Raw genomic sequence first — 22,113 nt, 5'->3', positions numbered from 1 at the left:
TTGGGGCAGATTTATCAAAACCTGTCCAGAGGAAAAGTTGCTGAGTTGCCCATAGCAACCAATCAGATCGCTTCTTTCATTTTTCAGAAACCTTTTCAAAAATGAAAGAAGCAAGCTGATTGGTTGCTATGGGCAACTTAGCAACTTTTCCTCCTCCTATGTGGTTAATTTTTTTTTTTTTTTTACCTTTTTATTTTTTGCATTTCGGCACAAATCTACGCCATGATTGGGCTGGCTTATATTGTATGTACTTTTTTTTTATTTATTTTTTTATATAAAATAACAATTTTTATTTTAAACTACTACTCCTGTATAAACGTCTATAATTTCCCCCCTATACATACAGGTACATAACTCTACATACTTTTTGGTAGTATAATAAAACTATACATTATAATGGTCTAGTCTAGAGCTCACCCAAACTCCAAAGCAAAGTAACCTAACGTAATCCAGAACATTATGCCTATGGGTAATTGTACGTTTTTGCTTCGGCCTTTGTCTTTAACTACACTCCCTTAACCGGACATGTCCCCTTGTGTGTGTGAGTGTGTGTGTGTTTTTTTTTTTTTTTTTTCCATCTCTCCTTTTCAACTTTTCTCTTCCTCACAGCAACGTCAAGTTCAACGCCTCCCATTGGCCAGCGCCCGAGCGAGCATCCCCGCTGTCACCCTCACTTTACATGACCAATCAGCGTTGAGCGCCTACTTAACATGCACGAAAGCGTCCAATGCCGTAAAAGGTGGGCGGGGCTCCGCTCCTTGTTGCTAAGCTTCGGCATCTCAATCGTTACCATCCCTTTCAGTAACTTGATTGGGATCTGTCAACATTCTCCGCGACTGCTCCTCCCTCGGCCTTAGACCACGCCCACCTCCTCTGACGAAACGCTCTCCTATTGGTTTAGGCGAAACCGAAAACCACGCCCTCCACCATTTACCGCCTTCCCATTGGCCCTCCGCCTTGTCAGTCACCGTATGTCAAACGAAGCCGTGCTCCCGTTTATATGAACTAAGAAGTCCCCCCGAAGCGTCTGAACTCCTGGTAGTTCGTCCCACTTCATCTTGTTTTGTTTTTTTCCTCCCTCAGCCCGGGGTGAAGTGCAGAGTTTTTATTTTTCCACCAGAGCAGATTTCTAGTTTTGCATCTATATATATCTAAATATATTCTATAGAGAGACTTATATTTATATACACAAGTATGGAGTTGAACTCTCTGTTAATCCTTCTGGAGGCAGCTGAATATTTGGAGAGAAGAGACCGAGGTATTTGTCAGTGACACTGGGTTGTTATATGGAGGGAGGGGGCTGCCCTGCCTAGTATATGGGGCTTGCATGGCATTGGTGACACTGCAAGTCATCGTCCACTTACTGCTGGCTGAAATAATAGTCTAGATTTACTAAGAATGCACTTTATATATAAATATTTACAAATACTGCACTTTATATATGAATATTTACAAATACTGCACTTTATATATAAATATTTACTAAGAATGCACTTTATATACACACATGTACATATATTGCACTTTATATACACACATGTACATATATTGCACTTTATATACACACATGTACATATATTGCACTTTATATACACACACATGTACATATAATGCACTTTATATATACATATTTACAAATAATGCACTTTATATATAAATATTTACTAATAATGCACTTTATATACACACACATGTACATATAATGCACTTTATATATAAATATTTACAAATAATGCTCTTTATATACACACATGTACATATAATGCACTTTATATACACATTTACGTATACTGCACTTTCTATATACATATATTGCACTGTCTTTACACATATTTACATTTACTGCACTTTCTATATACATATTTGCATATATTGCACTTTTTCTATGTAAATATTTACATATATTGGACTATCTATATACATATTTACATATATTGCACTGTCTATATACATATTTACATATATTACACTGTCTATATACATATTTACATATATTGCACTGTCTATATACATATATTTCACTGTCTATATACATATTTACATATATTGCACTGTCTATATACATATATTGCACTGTCTATATACATGTTTACATATATTGCACTGTCTATATACATATATTGCACTGTCTATATACATATTTACATATATTGCACTGTCTATATACATATTTACATATATTGCACTGTCTATATACATATATTGCACTGTCTATATACATATATTTCACTGTCTATATACATATTTACATATATTGCACTGTCTATATACATATATTGCACTGTCTATATACATATTTACATATATTGCACTGTCTATATACATATATTGCACTGTCTATATACATATTTACATATATTGCACTGTCTATATACATATTTACATATATTGCACTGTCTATATACATATATTGCACTGTCTATATACATATATTGCACTGTCTATATACATATTTACATATATTGCACTGTCTATATACATATATTGCACTGTCTTTATACATATTTACATATATTGCACTGTCTATATACATATATTGCACTGTCTATATACATATTTACATATATTGCACTGTCTATATACATATATTGCACTGTCTTTATACATACTTACATATATTGCACTGTCTATATACATATTTACATATATTGCACTGTCTTTATACATACTTACATATATTGCACTGTCTATATACATATTTACATATATTGCACTGTCTATATACATATTTACATATATTGCACTATATACATGCATTACACATTCTATATAAACCTATATAGTGCACAGTCAATAGACTTATTCATAAACATTGTACAGGATTAAATATACTGCACTTGATATGGATACACATTGCACTGTGTATATACCTATTTTTCACTTTGCTTTCTGTATATAGAAACGCATTAGATCAGTCCATAGCTCGACATGTACGCACTTTGCACTTGGCTTTTGCATATACACAGGCACTAGATCAGTATATAGCTACATATGCACTGCGCTGTCTGTACACGCTCTGCATACGTGTGCACTTACATGTAAACTCGCTTTGCACAGAGCGTTGCATATCAGTATATAGCTCTTTATACGCTGTACCGCTTCTATATAGACACTTTGCACTTAGCTTTTGTATATACACATGCATTATATCAGTATATAGCGCAGATTGCACTACACTGGCTGTACACAATTTACATGCATGTGCACATACATGTGATCTCACTTTGCACTGAGATTTATATATATATATCTCAATCCAGTGGGTAGGCAGCACAGCCACAACAATAGTAGCATGTAGTTCCAGGGTGCAGGCAAGTCAATACAGTCCCAGTATATATATATATATATATATATATATATATCAGTATATAGCTCCCTCTGCACTGCTTGTATATATACACTTTGCACTGAGCTTTTCATATATACCAGTGTTCTTCAACCAGGGTGCCTCCAGATGTTGCAAAACTACAACTCCCAGCATGCCCGGACAGCCAACGGCTGTCCGGGCATGCTGGTTGTTGTAGTTTTGCAGCATCTGGAGGCCCCCTGGTTGGGAAACACTAATATATATATATATATATATATATATATATATATATATATATTTGTGTGTGTATAAATATATATTTGTGTATGTATATATATATATATATATATATGTGTGTGTGTATATATATATATATATATATATATATATATATATATATATTTATGTATATATATATATATATATACGCATGTACTCCAATCAGTATATAGCCCTATATATGCACCACACTGCTTGTATATACACCCACTGCTGTTCATCTTCTGTATGTGCACATGCACTATATAACTATATACCTATCTAGGCACTCCGCCTATATATACCCAATTTGCACACGCAGATACATGTAAACATACTTTGCACTTAGCTTTGTTTGCACCATATCAGTATATAGGTCTCTGTGCACTGTGCTGTCTTTAAATACACGTTTCACACTGGCATACACGTCCACATACACGTAGACACACTTTGCATGTTCTTTTTATATATATATATATATATATATATATATATATAGTCAAGTATTTGCAGCATGTAACATTTGCACAGACATGGCGGATCTTGCAAAAAAAAAATGGTGACCCTGTGCAGTCAGGACGGAGCACCCATGCTGCATTGTGTATGTATAGCTACCGGGCTGGACAAAGGGCTGTGTTCAGGCAGCATTACATGCCCGTCACGTGTATGTCGTGACTGCGTGTGCCGCTATATGTTGTTACACGTATGTGCTGTGCAGCAGTCTCCGTGTCAGTAGTGAGATCACCCCTGCCTGTCAGATCAGCTGCAGCTGACACATGGAGGAGGAGGGGGGGGGTGTTTGTTATGCAATGTAGCAGAGCTGAATTTCTTTGGGACTCCATTGTTTGTGCAACACGGTAATGAGATAATGTAGTCTTTATCTTATTACCGTCTATGGAAAACCCATAAATAGCACGGTAGCATTGCTAAATTTGTCAAGTTTTCATACTCAACGCTACTTCGGCCATATTGTCAACTTTTTCTAGCTTCCCGAACGTCCACACAATCAGCTCTGCTACCCGCGCATTATCGACACTGCTACATTCAAAAGCACCAGCTCGGCCACATTGCATAATCGGCCTTTTTGCTCGAGCCGCTAACTCACCTCTGCTGCAACCGTGTTCATCTCTAGGACAAGGCACATACTCAGCTCTGCTACATTCCAAAGCTCACCTCCCCGTACAGCACATAATTAGACTCTTCTTTACTACAACCACATATTAGGCTCAGGTACAACTGCATAATCGGCTCTGCTGCGTTGAAAAAAAATGAATAAAATCGCTACTTTCACCGTTGCATGCTCTTCTGCAGTACAAAATCAGCTCTGCCAGATCTAACACTCTCTCCGCTCTGCTACATTTAGAAGAGTGGTCTCCTAATTGTGGACCTCCAGACGTTGCAAAACTACAACTCCCATAGCATACTGAGTATCGTAGTTTTGAAATACGCTCCGCTCTGCTACATGTAGAACTGTGGTCTCCACCAGTGGACCTCCAGATATTGCAAGACTACAACTCCCGGTGGACCTTCAGATGTTACAAAACTACAGCTCCCAGCATGCCTGGACAGCTGACGGCATACTGAGAGTTGTAGTTTTGCAACACACACTGCTCTGCTACATGCAGAACAGTGGTCTCCACGTTGTGGACCTCCATACGTTGCAAAACTACAACTCCCGGTGGCCCTCCAGATGTGGACCTCCAGATGTTGCAAAACTACAACTCCCAGCATGCCCGGACAGCCGTTGGCTGTCCGGGCATACTGAGAGTTGTAGTTTTGCAATACACACTGCTCTGCTACATGCAGAACAGTGGTCTCCACCAGTGGACCTCCAGATGTTACAAAACTACAACTCCCAGCATGCCCAGACAGCCGTTGGCTGTCCGGGCATACTGGTAGTTGTAGTTTTGCAACACACACTGCTCTGCTACATGCAGAACAGTGGTCTCCACACTGTGGACCTCCAGATGTTGCAAAACTACAACTCCCAGCATGCACTGATAGTTGTAGTTTTGCAACACACACTGCTCTGCTACATGCAGAACAGTGGTCTCCACCAGTGGACCTCCAGATGTGGCAAAACTACTACTCCGCATGCTGAGAGTTGTAGTTTTACAACATCTGGAGGTCCACAATTTAGTTACCACTGCAGTTACACAATGAGCTCTGCTACATCCACAAACAAGCTCTGTATGTGTGTGCTCCATGAGTATTTTGTCGCACCGAATGACCCCGCCACCCCCCTTGTCTTTCTCTCGTTGCAGAAGCAGAGCACGGCTATGCATCAGTTTTACCCTTCGACAGCGATTACTCCTTGAAAAAAACCAAAGCAGCCTCACTATCTCGAAAATCCCAGAATAACAGGTAACCAGAGAAGGCCCTGAGCACCAATCCCTCGGAGGACATGAGGGGGGAGGTGCCGGGGGCCGTCGCCATCTTTCCTGCCTGGGCTTGGCTCTGTTTTGATTTCATATAAACACTGCCACGCGTACACCATGCCTGCGAGTCGTCTCTGCACTTCCTCCCTGATCCCTCTCACGCACAGTGTCACTCGCGCCGTCCCCCTTTCCGTGCACGCATCTATCACACTGTCCTTGCACTACTTTATACTAATCCTGTACTCTCCTCACTGATCCCCTACAGATGACACGTCTCTGCTGTGCTGCACCCGCACACATTCAGTACACACACGCCTTAGGCCGGGTTCACACCACGTTTTTGCAATACAGTTCCCGTATATGTTTTCAATTTGGAAACCGTACGGAACCGTATTGAAAACCGTATGCATGGACTCTCCATTGAAAACCGTATGCCAAAAGATTCATCAGGTTGTGTCCGTTTTGCATCTTGTACGGTTTTGTCAGTTTTTTCCCGTACCCAAAACCGTCGCCTACCACTGTTTTTGGTCCGGGTGAAAAACTGTATTTTTTAACATGGGGACCGTAGAGAACCGTATGTGCGTATGGTTCCATACGGTTTTTACCATACGGGTTTTGACTTTGCACAGTTTTTTTCTTGAAATTTCAATCAAACAAGTGAAACTTTATTCACAAGGGAGTGAAAAGTTAAAAACGTATACTTTTTTTTCTTAAAAAACGGATGCAACCAGACATCATTTTTCAAACCGTATACGGATTAAAATTTGTACACACGTTTTGATAAAATTTAGTCAGGTTTTGAGGAATCCGTTTTCTATCAAAAACCTCGTACGGGAACTGTATTGCAAAAACGTGGTGTGAACACGATATCTTCCTAAATTAGAACGCGGCCCCGTTGTCGTGTCGCATTTGTGGGCATTGCTGTCACTACGAAATTCTAATTTAGGTCATGTACTGATGTACTAATGTGAAAACGTAAAGTTCTTGTTGTTGTTTTGAATACCCCCCCCCCCCTCCTTGTGGCGTGTACAAACTTGGTTCTAGAATTTACACCAAACCGCAGAGTTTTTCTACAGCAACTAATTTCGGGACATATTAGGACAGGCACAGGCAAATCTTCGGCATGGCAGATGTTTTTGACTTCAACTTCTATGATGCTTTGGCAGCATTTTGGCTGTAAGAGCATCATGGGAGATGTAGTCCAAAACATCTGCAGTGCTAAAGGTTACCTATATCTGTATTAGTAGGATACTATAATTAAGTATAATATACATATATATATATATATATATATACACATATATATAAATAAATATATATATATTTGTTTTTATTTTATTTATATATTTATAAATGTATGTATATATATATATATATTTATTATATTTATTTACGCACTAAGCGGGTTTAAAGCAAGTTTGAGCCACAGAGAATTTTGGATTTTCTGCAGCGAAAAAAACAAAGCAGGTTACATTGACTTCAATGAGGTCTGCTGCATTTTCCCCTGCAGCTATTGCGTTGCAGAAAGCTCGTCGTGACTCAAACTCGCTGCAGGAAATTCTCCGTAAACCCCCCCTGTGTGAACGTACTTTTAGGGTCCGTTCACACATCCTTATTTTTTGTTGCTGTCTATGCTCAGCAAAATCGGCTACAGCAAAAATAAGGACATGTGAAATGACCTTTAGGCCATGTTCAGACGGTGACATTTTTGTGCAGAGTTCCGCTAAAGAATTCTGCCGGAATTTTCCGCAGCAACAATGGGGCTTTGAATTTCAGCGGAATTCTGTGTTTCAGGGTACGTTCCCACACGGCATATTTTGCTGCGTATTTGCTGCGTATTTGCTGCGTATTTGGTGCTGCGTATTTTCCTACCCATTGACTTCAACAGAGAAAATAAAATACGCAGCAGCAAATACGCAGCAAATACGCAGCAAATACGCCGTGTGGGAATGTACCCTTAAGAACACAGAATTTCATTGAAATTCTGCTGCAATTCCGGCGAAAATCCGCAATTCCATTCAGCAATCTTTGCAGAACAGAAATTGTGCAGAATTGCGGAAATTCCGCCATCTCAACATAGTCTTAAGGTATGTTCACACGTATATTTTGTCTCTATTTTCTGCAACTGATTTTGCTACCCATTGATTTCAAAAGTACAGTCATGTGAACGTACCCTTAGGGTCCGTTCACACGATTGGATTTCCTGCGGATTTTTCACAGCGTATTTGCTGCAGAAAATCCGGTAGGATTTTGCTAACATTGACCCAATAGGTCTGCTGAAAATCCGCAAATCTGCCAGTTTTGCTGAATTTCTGCTGACCCATTGAAGTCACTGGTAACAACATGCGCACGAAATCCGCCCATGTGAACGGACACAAACGGGAGAATTTATCAACTGGCGTGCATCTGCAAAATTGCGTGTGCGCATTGGGTGTTTTTCATTTGCGCCAAAATCATCATCTAATTTTGCACCGTTTATGATGCTTGAGCTGGCTTACTTATTTTTGCTGTTGTATGATTCCAGGGGACGTGGTTAACAGATGCGCTGCTTGGTGCACTGAATTTATCACTTTCGCTAAAATTATTTTTGCGCAGATGTACTCCGGTGATCAGATGGTGTGTAGGAATGTGTGTGAGCTCTTTGGTCTTTTATTGTACTATCCAGGGATTTCCTTTCATTTGTTCAAATTTATAAAGTGATTTTGGCGACATAATTGCAAATTTTGCACAGAAACTGGAAAAGTCACACATCTTCGCATTGCGCAAAAATCTGTGCTAATGATAAATTTTGCCCTCTAAATATTCACACAAGAGGAGTGAAGGCCCTGCTGGCGAGAGCTTACAATTAGAGATGAGCGAACTTACAGTAAATTCGATTCGTCACGAACTTCTCGGCTCGGCAGTTGATGACTTTTCCTGCCTAAATTAGTTCAGCTTTCCGGTGCTCCGGTGGGCCGGAAAAGGTGGATACAGTCCTAGGAGACTCTTTCCTAGGAATGTATCCACCTTTTCCAGCCCACCGGAGCACCTGAAGGCTGAACTAATTTACGCAGGATAAGTCATCAACTGCCGAGCCGAGAAGTTTGTGACGAATCGAATTTACTGTAAGTTCGCTCATCTCTACTTACAATGTATGAGGAAATGCTGATAACAGGGAACAATAGACTGCATTCAACTGCCCAGCAATTATATAGAACAGTGTTTCCCAACCAGGATGCCTCCAGCTGTTGCAAAACTACAACTCCCAGCATGCCCGGACAGCCATATTACGGTCTCAAGTCCTGGCCTGTCCGCGTTTTTGAGGACCTGGATTCACAGCTGTCTGGTCGTAACTAGCGCCCATGATAAAGTAACAGAAATATACCTGTAATACGTGGGCTTGAAACTGTCCTACATTAATCCTCCTGTCAAGTATGACAAAAACTGGCAATGGAAACTCCTGATGGTAATGTGAACAGGGCCTAAGGCAGTGATTTCCAACCAGGGGGCCTCCAGCTGTTGCAAAACTACAACTCCCAGCATGCCCGGACAGCCAACGGCTGTCCGGGCATGCTGGGAGTTGTAGTTTTGCAACAGCTGGAGGCACCCTGCTTGGGAAACACTGGCATAAGGCCTTGTTTACACAGCGGAATTCCGTTGCAGCAGAGTCCCGTTGTTTGTAATGGGATTCAGTGCATAGTGCACACAGTTTGTAGAAAAGATAAAGAAAAACCAAGTTAAAGAAACAAAAACAAAACATAACATTTTCCCTTAAAAAATGCATTATTATAGGAAAAATACCCCCTAAAAATATAAAAAATATATAAAAAAAAAATACACATAATTGGAATAGGTGGATCCTTAAAGGGGTACTCCGGTGTAATTTTTTTTTTTTTTAAATCAACTGGTTCCAGAAAGTTAAACAGATTTGTAAATGACTTCTATTAAAAAATCTTTACCCTTCCAGTACTTTTTAGCAGCTGTTTTCTACAGAGGAAATTCTTTTATTTTTTTATTTTTATTTTTTTGTCTTGTCCACAGTGCTCTCTGCTGACACCCGTGTCCATGTCAGGAACTGTCCAGAGCAGCATAGGTTTGCTATGAGGATTTTCTCCTGCTCTGGACAGTTCCTGATACGGGCATCAGGTGTCAGCAGAGAGCACTGTGGAGAAGACAAAAAAGAAATTCAAAAAGAGAAGAATTTCCTCTGTAGCATACAGCTGCTAAAAAGTACTGAAAGGGTTAATATTTTTTTTATAGAAGTCATTTACAAATCTGTTTAACTTTCTGATTGACTGAAAATTTTTTTTTTTCTCACCAGAGTACCCCTTTAATGACCAAAACTATAAAATGTTTTTATCATGCACAGTGAACCTTATTGAAAATAAGTAAACAAATAAATAAAAAATAACTGTTGTTTTTTTTCTAAAGGCCGGACCTACCATAAAATGGTACAAAAAAACCCCAAAAAAAACAAAGTCCTATGCAAATCAAAATGGTAACGATGAGAATGTTAACTGGCTTTGAAGAAATAAAGCTCATAAAATCAACGTATTGGTCCTCATTTACTTAGAAAATCAGGTTGTAAGTCTATGTTGCTTTCTTACCCGACTGCTTTTTTCCCCTGGTATTTATTATTATGTCGCATCCTGTTTGTCGCACGTGGGTTTTGTTGGTTTTGGTTTCCAACTCCTCTGAGTTGTCGGGAAAAAATCCACAACAATTCAACAAATTCGGGTTGGAAACCTTTATAAATACGTGGGAAAGCTCAGAAATGTCGGGTTACGCCCCTTTTTTCGGGTTTGGGAGAATCCACATCGGGTCCGTCGGGGAAAAAATTTCGCATCGTGTTGCAGACTGGCGCAAGATGTCTGCGACATGTCGCAGACAAAGATGCGCCAAAAGAACCCAACAAAACAAGTCGGGTTTAGAATAGTAAATGAGGGCCATTGAATCTTTGAATTCTGCAAAGCAAAAACTATTTGGCATTACAGAATAAAGTTATTGTGTCACTCAGTGAATGGCATAAAAAGAAAACACTAAGGCAGGATTCATACCGTGGAAACTCCCTTTGGAAATTTCAAGGGCATCCTGTGCCGATTGAATCATTCGACTCTAGGACCGCACGGACATTGCCGTCCCCCATAGGCAGCTATGTATTCCATGCAGATTCCTTCAAAAGAATAAGCAATATTATTCTTTCGGAATTTCAGAGACAGAAGCTTTGCCACAAAAATTTCGTAACATGCACTGCGCAGGAATATGCCGTGGCCAGCAATGGGATTAGGGTGCACCGGAATTTTCAAGGAGAATTTCAAAACAGAATTCCATTGGGAAATTTTGGAGTATTTACCTATTCTTCTTCCACTAAAAATGTTATACAATACATTAAAGGGGTATTCCAGGCAAAAACATTTTCAACTGGCTCCAGAAAGTTAAACAAATTTGTAAATTACTTCTATTAAAAAATCTTAATCCTTCCAATAATTATCAGCTGCTGAATTTGAGTTGTTCTTTTCTGTCTGTCTGGCAACATTGCTCTCTGCTGACATCTCTGCTTGTCTCGGGAACTGCACAGAGTAGAAGAGATTTGCTATGGGGATTTGCTTCTACTCTGGACAGTTCCCGAGACACGTGTCATCAGAGAGCACTTAGACAGAAAAGAACAACTCAACTTCAGCAGCTGAAAAGTACTGAAAGGATTAAGATTTTTTAATAGAAGTAATTTAAAAATCTGTTTAACTTTCTGGAGCCAGTTAAAGTTTTTTTCCTGGAATGCCCCTTTAATGATTACATAAAAAATACAAATTATCCAGCAAAAAACAAGCCCTCATACAACTATGTTGGATGGAAAAATTAAAAAAGTTATGGTTTTGGCAATAAAAAAAATCTAAACCAATTGCTACCTCTGTAGTGCCAAAACGAGGCCTTGTCTTTAAGGGTCTATAGACGTGTAAAGTAAAAGAACAAAACAGAATATACATTCCTGTGAATAGAACAATTTTTAATACTTAGAAAATAGTCCTGTTGTCACTTTAGATCCTGAAATTCTCAGTATGAGCGCCAGTTGTTGTATCGGCCAAATCATCCTATATTCATAGAGTTTAGAATACAGAAATTCAGGGACTATGATTTTAGAGTATTCTGCTTTTCTTAGGTACAGTCACAGGTTTTCTTGTAGTAAAGAATTTAATAATGACTGATTGCTAATTTATTGCAGCCTGTGGTTCATGCCAGATGCTTCATTTAAAGGGTAGCTCCCACCATCCTATTTTTTTTTTTTTTTGCTAGCCCGTTTTACCCCCCCCGCTACAGCACTAGCCCGTGAGTAGTGAGTACAGCTCTGGAGTATAATACAGGATATAGCACAGGATCAGTACAGGATAAGTAATGTAATGTATGTACACAGTGACCTCACCAGCAGAATAGTGAGTACAGCTCTGGAGTATAACACAGGATATAACTCAGGATCAGTACAGGATAAGTAATGTAATGTATGTACACAGTGATCTCACCAGCAGAATAGTGAGTACAGCTCTGGAGTATAACACAGGATATAACTCAGGATCAGTACAGGATAAGTAATGTAATGAATGTACACAGTGATCTCACCAGCAGAATAGTGAGTACAGCTCTGGAGTATAATACAGGATATAACTCAGGATCAGTACAGGATAAGTAATGTAATGTATGTACACAGTGACCTCACCAGCAGAATATTGAGTACAGCTCTGGAGTATAATACAGGATATAACTCAGGATCAGTACAGGATAAGTAATGTAATGTATGTACACAGTGACCTCACCAGCAGAAGAGTGAGTACAGCTCTGGAGTATAATACAGGATATAACTCAGGATCAGTACAGGATAAGTAATGTAATGTATGTACACAGTGACCCCACCAGCAGAATAGTGAGTACAGCTCTGGAGTATAATACAGGATATAACTCAGGATCAGTACAGGATAAGTAATGTAATGTATGTACACAGTGACCTCACCAGCAGAATAGTGAGTACAGCTCTGGAGTATAATACAGGATATAACTCAGGATCAGTACAGGATAAGTAATGTAATGTATATACACAGTGAACTCACCAGCAGAATAGTGAGTGCAGCTCTGGAGTATAATACAGGATATAACTCAGGATCAGTACAGGATAAGTAATGTAATGTATGTACACAGTGACCTCACCAGCAGAATAGTGAGTACAGCTCTGGAGTATAATACAGGATATAACTCAGGATCAGTACAGGATAAGTGATGTAAAGTTATTAAACTATATATAAGTACAATTCTATATCACATGTATAATGACCATAGATGGGTGGTGTTACAATATTTTGGACGGATGCTTGTCAGCAGTGGAGATGGACATTTAAAATGATGCAGGTGGTTTTCCACATGGAAAGTCCTCTGAGAACATGTAGAAAATGTTTTGATAAGCCTCTTCTGGCTTCTACAACAATGGCGCTGAATGAAGCCGTATGCTACACCTTGTCTGGTATTTATAGCTGGACATCTGCTCGGCCACCAGTATGTGGATGATGGATCTCCTGTGTGCCTTTGTGAATGGTCATACGGTGTGAGGACTCTTTACCTTCCCCGTCCTTCAGATAGAGGTGTCCTATAGACATAACTGTTCTGCATATAACAAAGTCCATGTAAAAAAGCCAGACCACCCCCCATGTGCCCGGAAGCTATAAGAACATAAGGCCATTTTTATGGCGTTATTTTATTTTACACTCACATTTTTGTCCTTGATGGACAGAAATGCAGCCGCAATTTCCAAAATTTTTTATTTGCTGATTATTGATACAAAATGTGCCTGTAAAATAAAATCTCAAAATTAACATAACAAAAATGAATTCACTTACCTTTTACATCCTGCACCATTCCTGTTCTACAGGATCTTGATGTATGTTCCACCAGCCAGTGTCCATAGTGGGGGCAAAGGTTTCTGCAGTAATATCAGGAAGTATTTACTGAGAGAGTAGTGGATGCATGGAATAGCCTTCCTGCAGAAGTGGTCCCTGCAAATACAGTGAAGGAGTTTAAACATGCATGGGATAGGTATAAGGCTATCCTCCATATAAGATAGAGATAAGCATAAGGCTATCCTTCATATAAGATAGGGATAGGTATAAGGCTATCCTTCATATAAGATAGAGATAGATATAAGGCTATCCTTCATATAGGATAGAGATAGGCATAAGGCTATCCTTCATATAAGATAGAGATAGGTATAAGGCTATCCTTCATATAAGATAGAGATAGATATAAGGCTATCCTTCATATAGGATAGAGATAGGCATAAGGCTATCCTTCATATAAGATAGAGATAGGTATAAGGCTATCCTTCATATAAGATAGAGATAGATATAAGGCTATCCTTCATATAAGATAGAGATAGGCATAAGGCTATCCTTCATATAAGATAGAGATAGGTATAAGGCTATCCTTCATATAAGATAGAGATAGGCATAAGGCTATCCTTCATATAAGATAGAGATAGGTATAAGGCTATCCTTCATATAGGATAGAGATAGGCATAAGGCTATCCTTCATATAAGATAGAGATAGGTATAAGGCTATCCTTCATATAAGATAGAGATAGATATAAGGCTATCCTTCATATAAGATAGAGATAGGCATAAGGCTATCCTTCATATAAGATAGAGATAGGTATAAGGCTATCCTTCATATAAGATAGAGATAGGGATAAGGCTATCCTTCATATAAGATAGAGATAGGCATAAGGCTATCCTTCATATAAGATAGAGATAGATATAAGGCTATCCTTCATATAGGATAGAGATAGGCATAAGGCTATCCTTCATATAAGATAGAGATAGGTATAAGGCTATCCTTCATATAAGATAGAGATAGATATAAAGCTATCCTCCATATAAGATAGAGATAGGCATAAGGCTATCCTTCATATAAGATAGAGATAGGTATAAGGCTATCCTTCATATAAGATAGAGATAGATATAAGGCTATCCTTCATATAAGATAGAGATAGGTATAAGGCTATCCTTCATATAAGATAGAGATAGGCATAAGGCTATCCTTCATATAAGATAGAGATAGGCATAAGGCTATCCTTCATATAACATAGAGATAGGTATAAGGCTATACTTCATATAAGATAGAGATCGTCATAAGGCTATCCTTCATATAAGAGAGATAGGGATAAGGCTATCCTTCATATAAGATAGAGATAGGGATAAGGCTATCCTTCATATAAGATAAAGATAGGGATAAGGCTATCCTTCATATAAGATAGAGATATGCATAAGGCTATCCTTCATATAACATAGAGATAGGCATAAGGCTATCCTTCATATAAGATGAGAGATAGGCATAAGGCTATCCTTCATATAAGATAGAGAAAGGTATAAGGCTATCCTTCATATAAGATAGAGATAGGCATAAGGCTATCCTTCATATAAGATAGAGATAGGTATAAGGCTATTCTTCATATAAGATAGAGATAGGTATAAGAAAAGTTCTAGAAAAGTATATAATCATTGGTATCATTTTAATCGTATTGACCCACAGAATATAGAAAACATAATTTTTACCATAAAGTGTACACCGTGAAGACGAAACCTTCCAAAATTAGCAAAATTGCGGTTTTCTTTTTAACTTTCCAACAAAATAATATTTTTTTGGTTGCGCCATACATTTTATGGTAAAATGAGTGATGTCATTACAAAGGACGATTAGTTGTAAAAAAAAACAAGCCCTCATATGGATCTGTGGATGAAAATATAAAAGAGTTAGGATTTTTAGTAGGCGAGGAGGAAAAAACAAAAATGCAAAAATAAAATAGTCTGTGTCCTTAGGCCGACATGGTCTGTGTTGAAGTGTATCAGTTTATGTTATATTTACCGTATATACTCGAGTATAAGCCGAGTTTTTCAGCACAATTTTTCGTGCTGAAAACGCCCCCCTCGGCTTATACTCGAGTGAACTCTCCGCCTGTCAATCCCTTCATCAGTGGTCTTCAACCTGCGGACCTCCAGATGTTGCAAAACTACAACTCCCAGCATGTCCGGTCATGCTGGGAGTTGTAGTTTTGCAACATATGGAGGTCCACAGATTGAAGACCACTGCGGCCTTCGTCATCATCCAGCCCTTTTGTTTTGTACTCACCTCCCCTCGGCGGGAGGTTAGGGTGAGTTGGTCCGGGCCATCTATGCTGCAGGGACCGTCCGGTGGGGATGGTTAGTCGTTGCAGGCTGTCTGTTTTCACCGGGGGGGCATCTTCTGCGCGCCTGGCCCCGGACTAGTGATGTTGCCTTGACGACGACGCACATAGATGTTGCGCATGAACGTCCCTATGCGTCGTCGTCAAGGCAACGTCACTAGTCCGCAGTGGTCTTCAACCTGCTGGACCTCCAGAGGTTTCAAAACTACAACACCCAGCATGCCCGGACAGCCGATGGCTGTCCGGGCATGCTGGCAGTTGTAGTTTTGCAACATCTGGAGGTCCGGCAGGTTGAAGACCACTGCGTACTAGTGACGATGGCTGTCCAGTCATGCTGATGGCTGTCCGGGCATGCTGCAGGTTGAAGACCACTGATGAAGGGATTGACAGGCGGTGATGATGAAGGGGGGGGGATGATGACAGGGGTCTGGATGATTACATGGGGGGATGATGTATTTCCCACCCTAGGCTTATAGTCGAGTCAATAACTTTTCCTGGGTTTTTGGGGTAAAATTAGGGGCCTCGACTTATATACGGGTCGGCTCATACTCGAGTATATACGGTAGTCATTTACAGCCTCATTTTTGCACAACATAAGTGGGTACTTTTGTGTTGTACATGGAAACTAGAGATGAGCGAACTTACAGTAAATTCGATTCGTCACGAACTTCTCAGCTCGGCGGTTGCTGACTTTTCCTGCATAAATTAGTTCAGCTTTCCGGTGCTCCGGTGGGCTGGAAAAGGTGGATACAGTCCTAGGAAAGAGTCTCCTAGGACTGTACCCACCTTTTCCAGCCCACGGGAGCACCTGAAAGCTGAACTAATTTATGCAGGATAAGTCATCAAGAGCCGAGAAGTTCGTGACGAATCGAATTTACTGTAAGTTCGCTCATCTCTAATGGAAACCATTAAAAAATGCATTTTGCGCGTTAAATTGTAGCTTTATAATTTATCTCATTATGGCTTATATGACTTCATAGAGAAAACAGTTCATAAACACATGAACCACTCCTATAAATATCTGTAACTTGTATTGGAAATTCATAGCCCTCCATACGGTACCAGAGACCTATCATTTGAATCAGATCCGTCAACATTGGCAGCAGGAAGAAATAAAGTCATGAATATTTATTATAGCGATGCTGGATTTTATAGACCTATAAATACACAGCGGAATACAATGGGCATGCTGCATAAATATTGTTGTACACAAAATATATATATATATATTTTTTTTTAATTAGATATATTTTTTATTAATCATTTTTCAATCAATTTCACAAATAAAAACATTTGGCGGTGACGGTGACGCATCGATACATGGATTCAGTACCGTAGTATGACATAAGTACAGACAGAATAAGAGGTAAACAAAACCTAAGGCGCGTATTTTTTAATCTGCAGATTTTATGCACGGATTTTCGAGGGGAGGTTTCAATCCATGGTGAATCTGCAGCAAAAGCCTCATGCAAGATATGTGGTTTTTGTTGTGGAATGCGCCTTGTACAACTACAATATCTAGACAGGCAATGAATGCATGGCTAGGGCGAAAGGAAAAATTATTGGGGTACGTTCACCCGCAGCAAAATATTTTTAAGCCACAAATTTCAGCTTTCTACATTAAAGGGGTACTCTGCCCCTAGATATCTTATCTGCTATCCAGCGGCGGGACCCCCGTGATCTTCCTGCGGCACCCAGCGTCAGTTTAGAGCGTCGGGTTCAGCGCCAGAGGCTCGTGATGTCACAGCTGCGCCCCCTCAATGCAAGTCTATGGGAGGGGGCGTGACGGCCGTCACGCCCCCTCCCATAGACTTGCATTGAGGGGGCATGGCCGCGACGTCACCAACCTCTGACCCGCATCGCCAGTCATTCGGCACGGAGCGAAGTTCGCTCCGTGCACCGGATGTCTGGGGTGCCGCAGCAGAGATCGTGGGGGGTCCCCAGCAATCAGATCAGACATCTTATCCCCTATCCTTTGGATAGGGGATGAGTACCCCTTTAAAGGGGTACTCCGGTGGAAAAAAAAAAAATTTTTCAAATCAACTGGTGCCAGAAAGTTAAACAGATTTGTAAATGACTGTAAAAAAATCTTTACCCTTCCAGTACTTTTTAGCAGCTGTATGCTACAGAGAAAATTATTTTCTTTTTGAATTTCTGTTTTGTCTTGTCCACAGTGCTCCCTGCTGACACCTCTCTCCATGTCGGGAACTGTCCAGAGCAGCATAGGTTTGCTATGGGAATTTTCTCCTGCTCTGGACAGTTCCTGATACGGGCATCAGGTGTCAGCAGAGAGCACTGTGGACAAGACAAAAAACTAATTAAAAATTAAAGCATTTCCTCTGTAGCATACAGCTGCTAAAAAGTACTGGAAGAGTAAAGATTTTTTAATAGAAGTCATTTACAAATCTGTTTAACTTTCTGGCACCAGTTGATTTAAAAAAAAAAAAATCCACCGGAGTACCCCTTTAAGGACTTGTTCCCACTGCAGAATTTCTGAGCAGAATCCGGCCTGTCAATTCTTTCTGTGGAATCCTCTTGCTATCAATGTAGACGGCACATTTCCAAGCGGTCCTAGCACCGGCATGTTCTCCTGGTGCCCGTTGTCTGCGGAATGTTCGCCGGAAATTTTCCGTACGAATAGTCCGCAAAACATCCACCGTGTGAACATAGCCTGTAAGGGGTGAAATCATTAGTGAAAATTTAGAAGGGCGCATTCGCACTACGGAATCAATTTCTGTGCAGAAAAAAAATCCACAGCAGATAATATTACCATACATATGTGGTTACGATTTTACCAATCTTAGGCTATGTTCACACAGCGTAACAATTCGGTCGCATATTTTATTTTACACATCCATTTTCGCCTGTAATCAGTAAAAAAAAAAAAAAATGTGGCTGGAGCTTAAAATAGAATATGGGGCAGAATTTTTACGCTGTGTGAACATAACCCAAGATTTGTAAACTCTTATAAACCTGTATGGTAATATAACCTGCTGCAGGTTTTACCACAACAGATCCCATATGGATTTTGGTCCCATATAGTGTACAGTAGAGGGGCCAGCTGTCTGACCCCCCCCATCGTACATTGATAGTCTCCAATGCCTAAATATGTTCTTGTACGGAGTATCCCCAAAAAGCGTAAACATTTTTTTAAAAATAAACATATTTGATATCACCGCGTGCGTAAATGTCTGAACTATCAAAATATAATGTTAATGATCCCGGACGGTGAATTGGGTAAACATAAAAAAAAAAAAAAGTCCAAAAATGCTGCTTTTTTGTCACATTTTATAAAAAAAATAAAAATGAATAAAAAAATGATTTAAAAGTTTTATTTATGTAAATGTGGTATGTAAAAAAAAGTACAGATGACGGCGCAAAAAATGAGCCCTCATACCGCCCTATATACGGAAAAATAAAAAATTTATAGGCAGTCAAAATAGTGCGATTTTAGATTACTGATTTTGTACAAAAAGTTTTAGATTTTTTTTAAGCGGTACAAAAATATAAAAGTATCTAGCCATGGGTATCATTTTAATCGTATTGACCCACAGAATAAAGAACACATGTTATTTTTACCATAAAGTGTACAGTGTGAAAACAAAACCCTCCAAAATGTGCAAAATTGTGATTTTCCTTAAAATTTCCTCCCTAAAAATTTTTTTGGGGGGGGGCTCGCCGTACATTTTATGGTAAAATGAGAGGTTTCATTACAAAGTACAATTGGTCATGCAAAAAACAAGCCCTTATATGAGTCTGTAGATGGAAATATAAAAGAGTTATGGATTTTAGTTTGCGTGGAGGAAAAAATTAAGACGCAAAAAATAAAATTGGCCTGGTCCTTAAGGTGAAAATGGGCTTGGTCATTAAGGGGTTAAAGGAATATTCCAGTAAAAAACTATTTTTTTTCATATCAACTGGCTCCAGAAAGTTAAACAGATTTGTAAATTACTTCTATTAAAATTTTTAATCCTACCAGTTCTTATCATGTGCTGAAGTTAAGTTGTTGTTTTCTGTTTGACAACAGTGCTCTCTGCTGACACCTCTGTATGTCTAGGGAACTGTCCAGAGTAGAAGCAAATCCCCATAGCAAACCTATTTTGCTCTGGACAGTTCCTTATATGGACAGAGGTGTCAGCAGAGAGCACTGTGGCCAGACAGAAAAGAACAACTCAACTTCAGCAGCTGATAAGTACTGGAAGGATTAAGATTTTTTTTTTTAATAGAAGTAATTTACAAATCTAGAAGAGAAATGTGTGCAGCTCACAACCAGGTATTCGAGGTCAATGTTGTTAAAAGATCGATCCCCACCGATCCAAATTGGGTATGAGACTGAAACAAAGATCAACCACACCTCAAGAATACCACCCTGCTGGGTACACAATAAATGATTGTTGGAGACAGATGGTTTTGAAAAAAATGCAGGAATTTATTAAAATAACAAATATTGAAATAAAAAAGACCTATTAATATAAAAATATCAGAGCAATATATCAATAATAACTTATACTGTCATTGGGCCCTAATGACAGAATTAGAGTAATATTTATGGAGCAACTACCGATTCTAAAAATATCTCAGCAAATGTCAATGGTCCGGAATGGACTTGTTAGTCCGGCACTTGTGGTGGTAAAAGCAAAGTCACTTTTTTAACTAGTGTAAATGAAGCTGCCCACAGTCTGTAAACAGATGGATGGTTTGATCTCACCGTAGCAGCTGGTCCCGTACTGCGACGGGCCGATGGGTGTGAGTCCTGCAATAGCTGCGTTGTTCTCGGCGTGCAAGCCTATACGGGTGAAGGGCTCCGGCAGGAGGCTCTTCTGTGAGCGGTGTCGGCAAACACCCGTGCAGGTGTCGGACCCTCGCTGTATTCTTTGCGGCTGGGTTCTGGTGGTGAAAGCAGCAGGTTTGTAGTGCGCTCGGTAAGAAGGACTGATTGGTAGGTGCAGCAGGTGTGAATAAATGGTTGTATTCCGTTGTTCCGTGCCGGCTTCAATCAAGGTAGTGCATGTGGATAATGCTCTGTTCAGACTAGATATTGGCCTAGACGCGTTTCAGGGTGCTAAAAACGACCCCTTCCTCACTAGGCAAGTGTAGGAAATAATACATGTACATCCTTTATATGGTGGGTGCACATGTGTCCTTCATTAATGGGACAGAGAAAACCTGTGGAATGGACTTAACGGCAAAACCTGGTTAGTGGACGTATTCAGATCACAGAGTTTAAATCAACAGTAAAGGAATGTATGTTGTCCCTTAGGTTTAATCTTTCTGTATGCCTAAGATAATAAATGCAAACATATAGAAGTATGGTACGATCCAGTATATATTCATTGATATTAAAGGGGTATTCCAGGCAAAAACTTTTTTTTATATATATCAACTGGCTCCGGAAAGTTAAACAGATTTGTAAATTACTTCTATTAAAAAATCTTAATCCTTCCAATAGTTATTAGCTTCTGAAGTTGAGTTGCTGTTTTCTGTCTAACTGCTTTCTGATGACTCACGTCCCGGGAGCTGTCCAGTTCCTATGAGGATATTCTCCCATCATGCACAGCTCCCGGGACGTGACATCATCATTGAGCAGTTAGACAGAAAACTTCAGAAGCTAATAACTATTGGAAGGATTAAGATTTTTTAATAGAAGTAATTTACAAATCTGTTTAACTTTCCGGAGCCAGTTGATATATAAAAAAAAAGTTTTTGCCTGGAATACCCCTTTAAGCTGGTATGCCCAGAGGGTCCGACACCTGTACAGCGAGGGTCCGACACCTGCACGGGTGTTTGCCGACACCGCTCACAGAAGAGCCTCCTGCCGGAGCCCTTCACCCGTATAGGCTTGCACGCCGAGAACAACGCAGCTATTGCAGGACTCACACCCATCGGCCCGTCGCAGTACGGGACCAGCTGCTACGGTGAGATCAAACCATCCATCTGTTTACAGACTGTGGGCAGCTTCATTTACACTAGTTAAA

The 22,113-nt window shown here is 39.7% G+C and overlaps 1 protein-coding gene across 1 annotated transcript in view; it reads left to right on the top strand.

Moving 5' to 3' along the window:
- Positions 1 to 811: 811 nt before the first annotated feature.
- The window catches only part of MXD4 (MAX dimerization protein 4), a 93,261-nt gene continuing 71,959 nt past the window's right edge, over positions 812 to 22,113 (top strand). Inside the window, exons 1-2 of the mRNA XM_056554959.1 lie at positions 812 to 1,258; positions 5,830 to 5,929. Coding sequence (XP_056410934.1) covers positions 1,195 to 1,258; positions 5,830 to 5,929 — 164 coding nt within the window. The 5' untranslated portion in view covers positions 812 to 1,194. The remainder of the gene's footprint in view (positions 1,259 to 5,829; positions 5,930 to 22,113) is intronic.

The sequence above is a fragment of the Hyla sarda genome, chromosome 1, assembly GCF_029499605.1.
Source record: "Hyla sarda isolate aHylSar1 chromosome 1, aHylSar1.hap1, whole genome shotgun sequence".
In the NCBI taxonomy this organism is placed as follows: domain Eukaryota; kingdom Metazoa; phylum Chordata; class Amphibia; order Anura; family Hylidae; genus Hyla; species Hyla sarda.
Note: the sequence above shows the minus strand (reverse complement) of the source record. Positions and strands in the feature narration are given on the sequence as shown.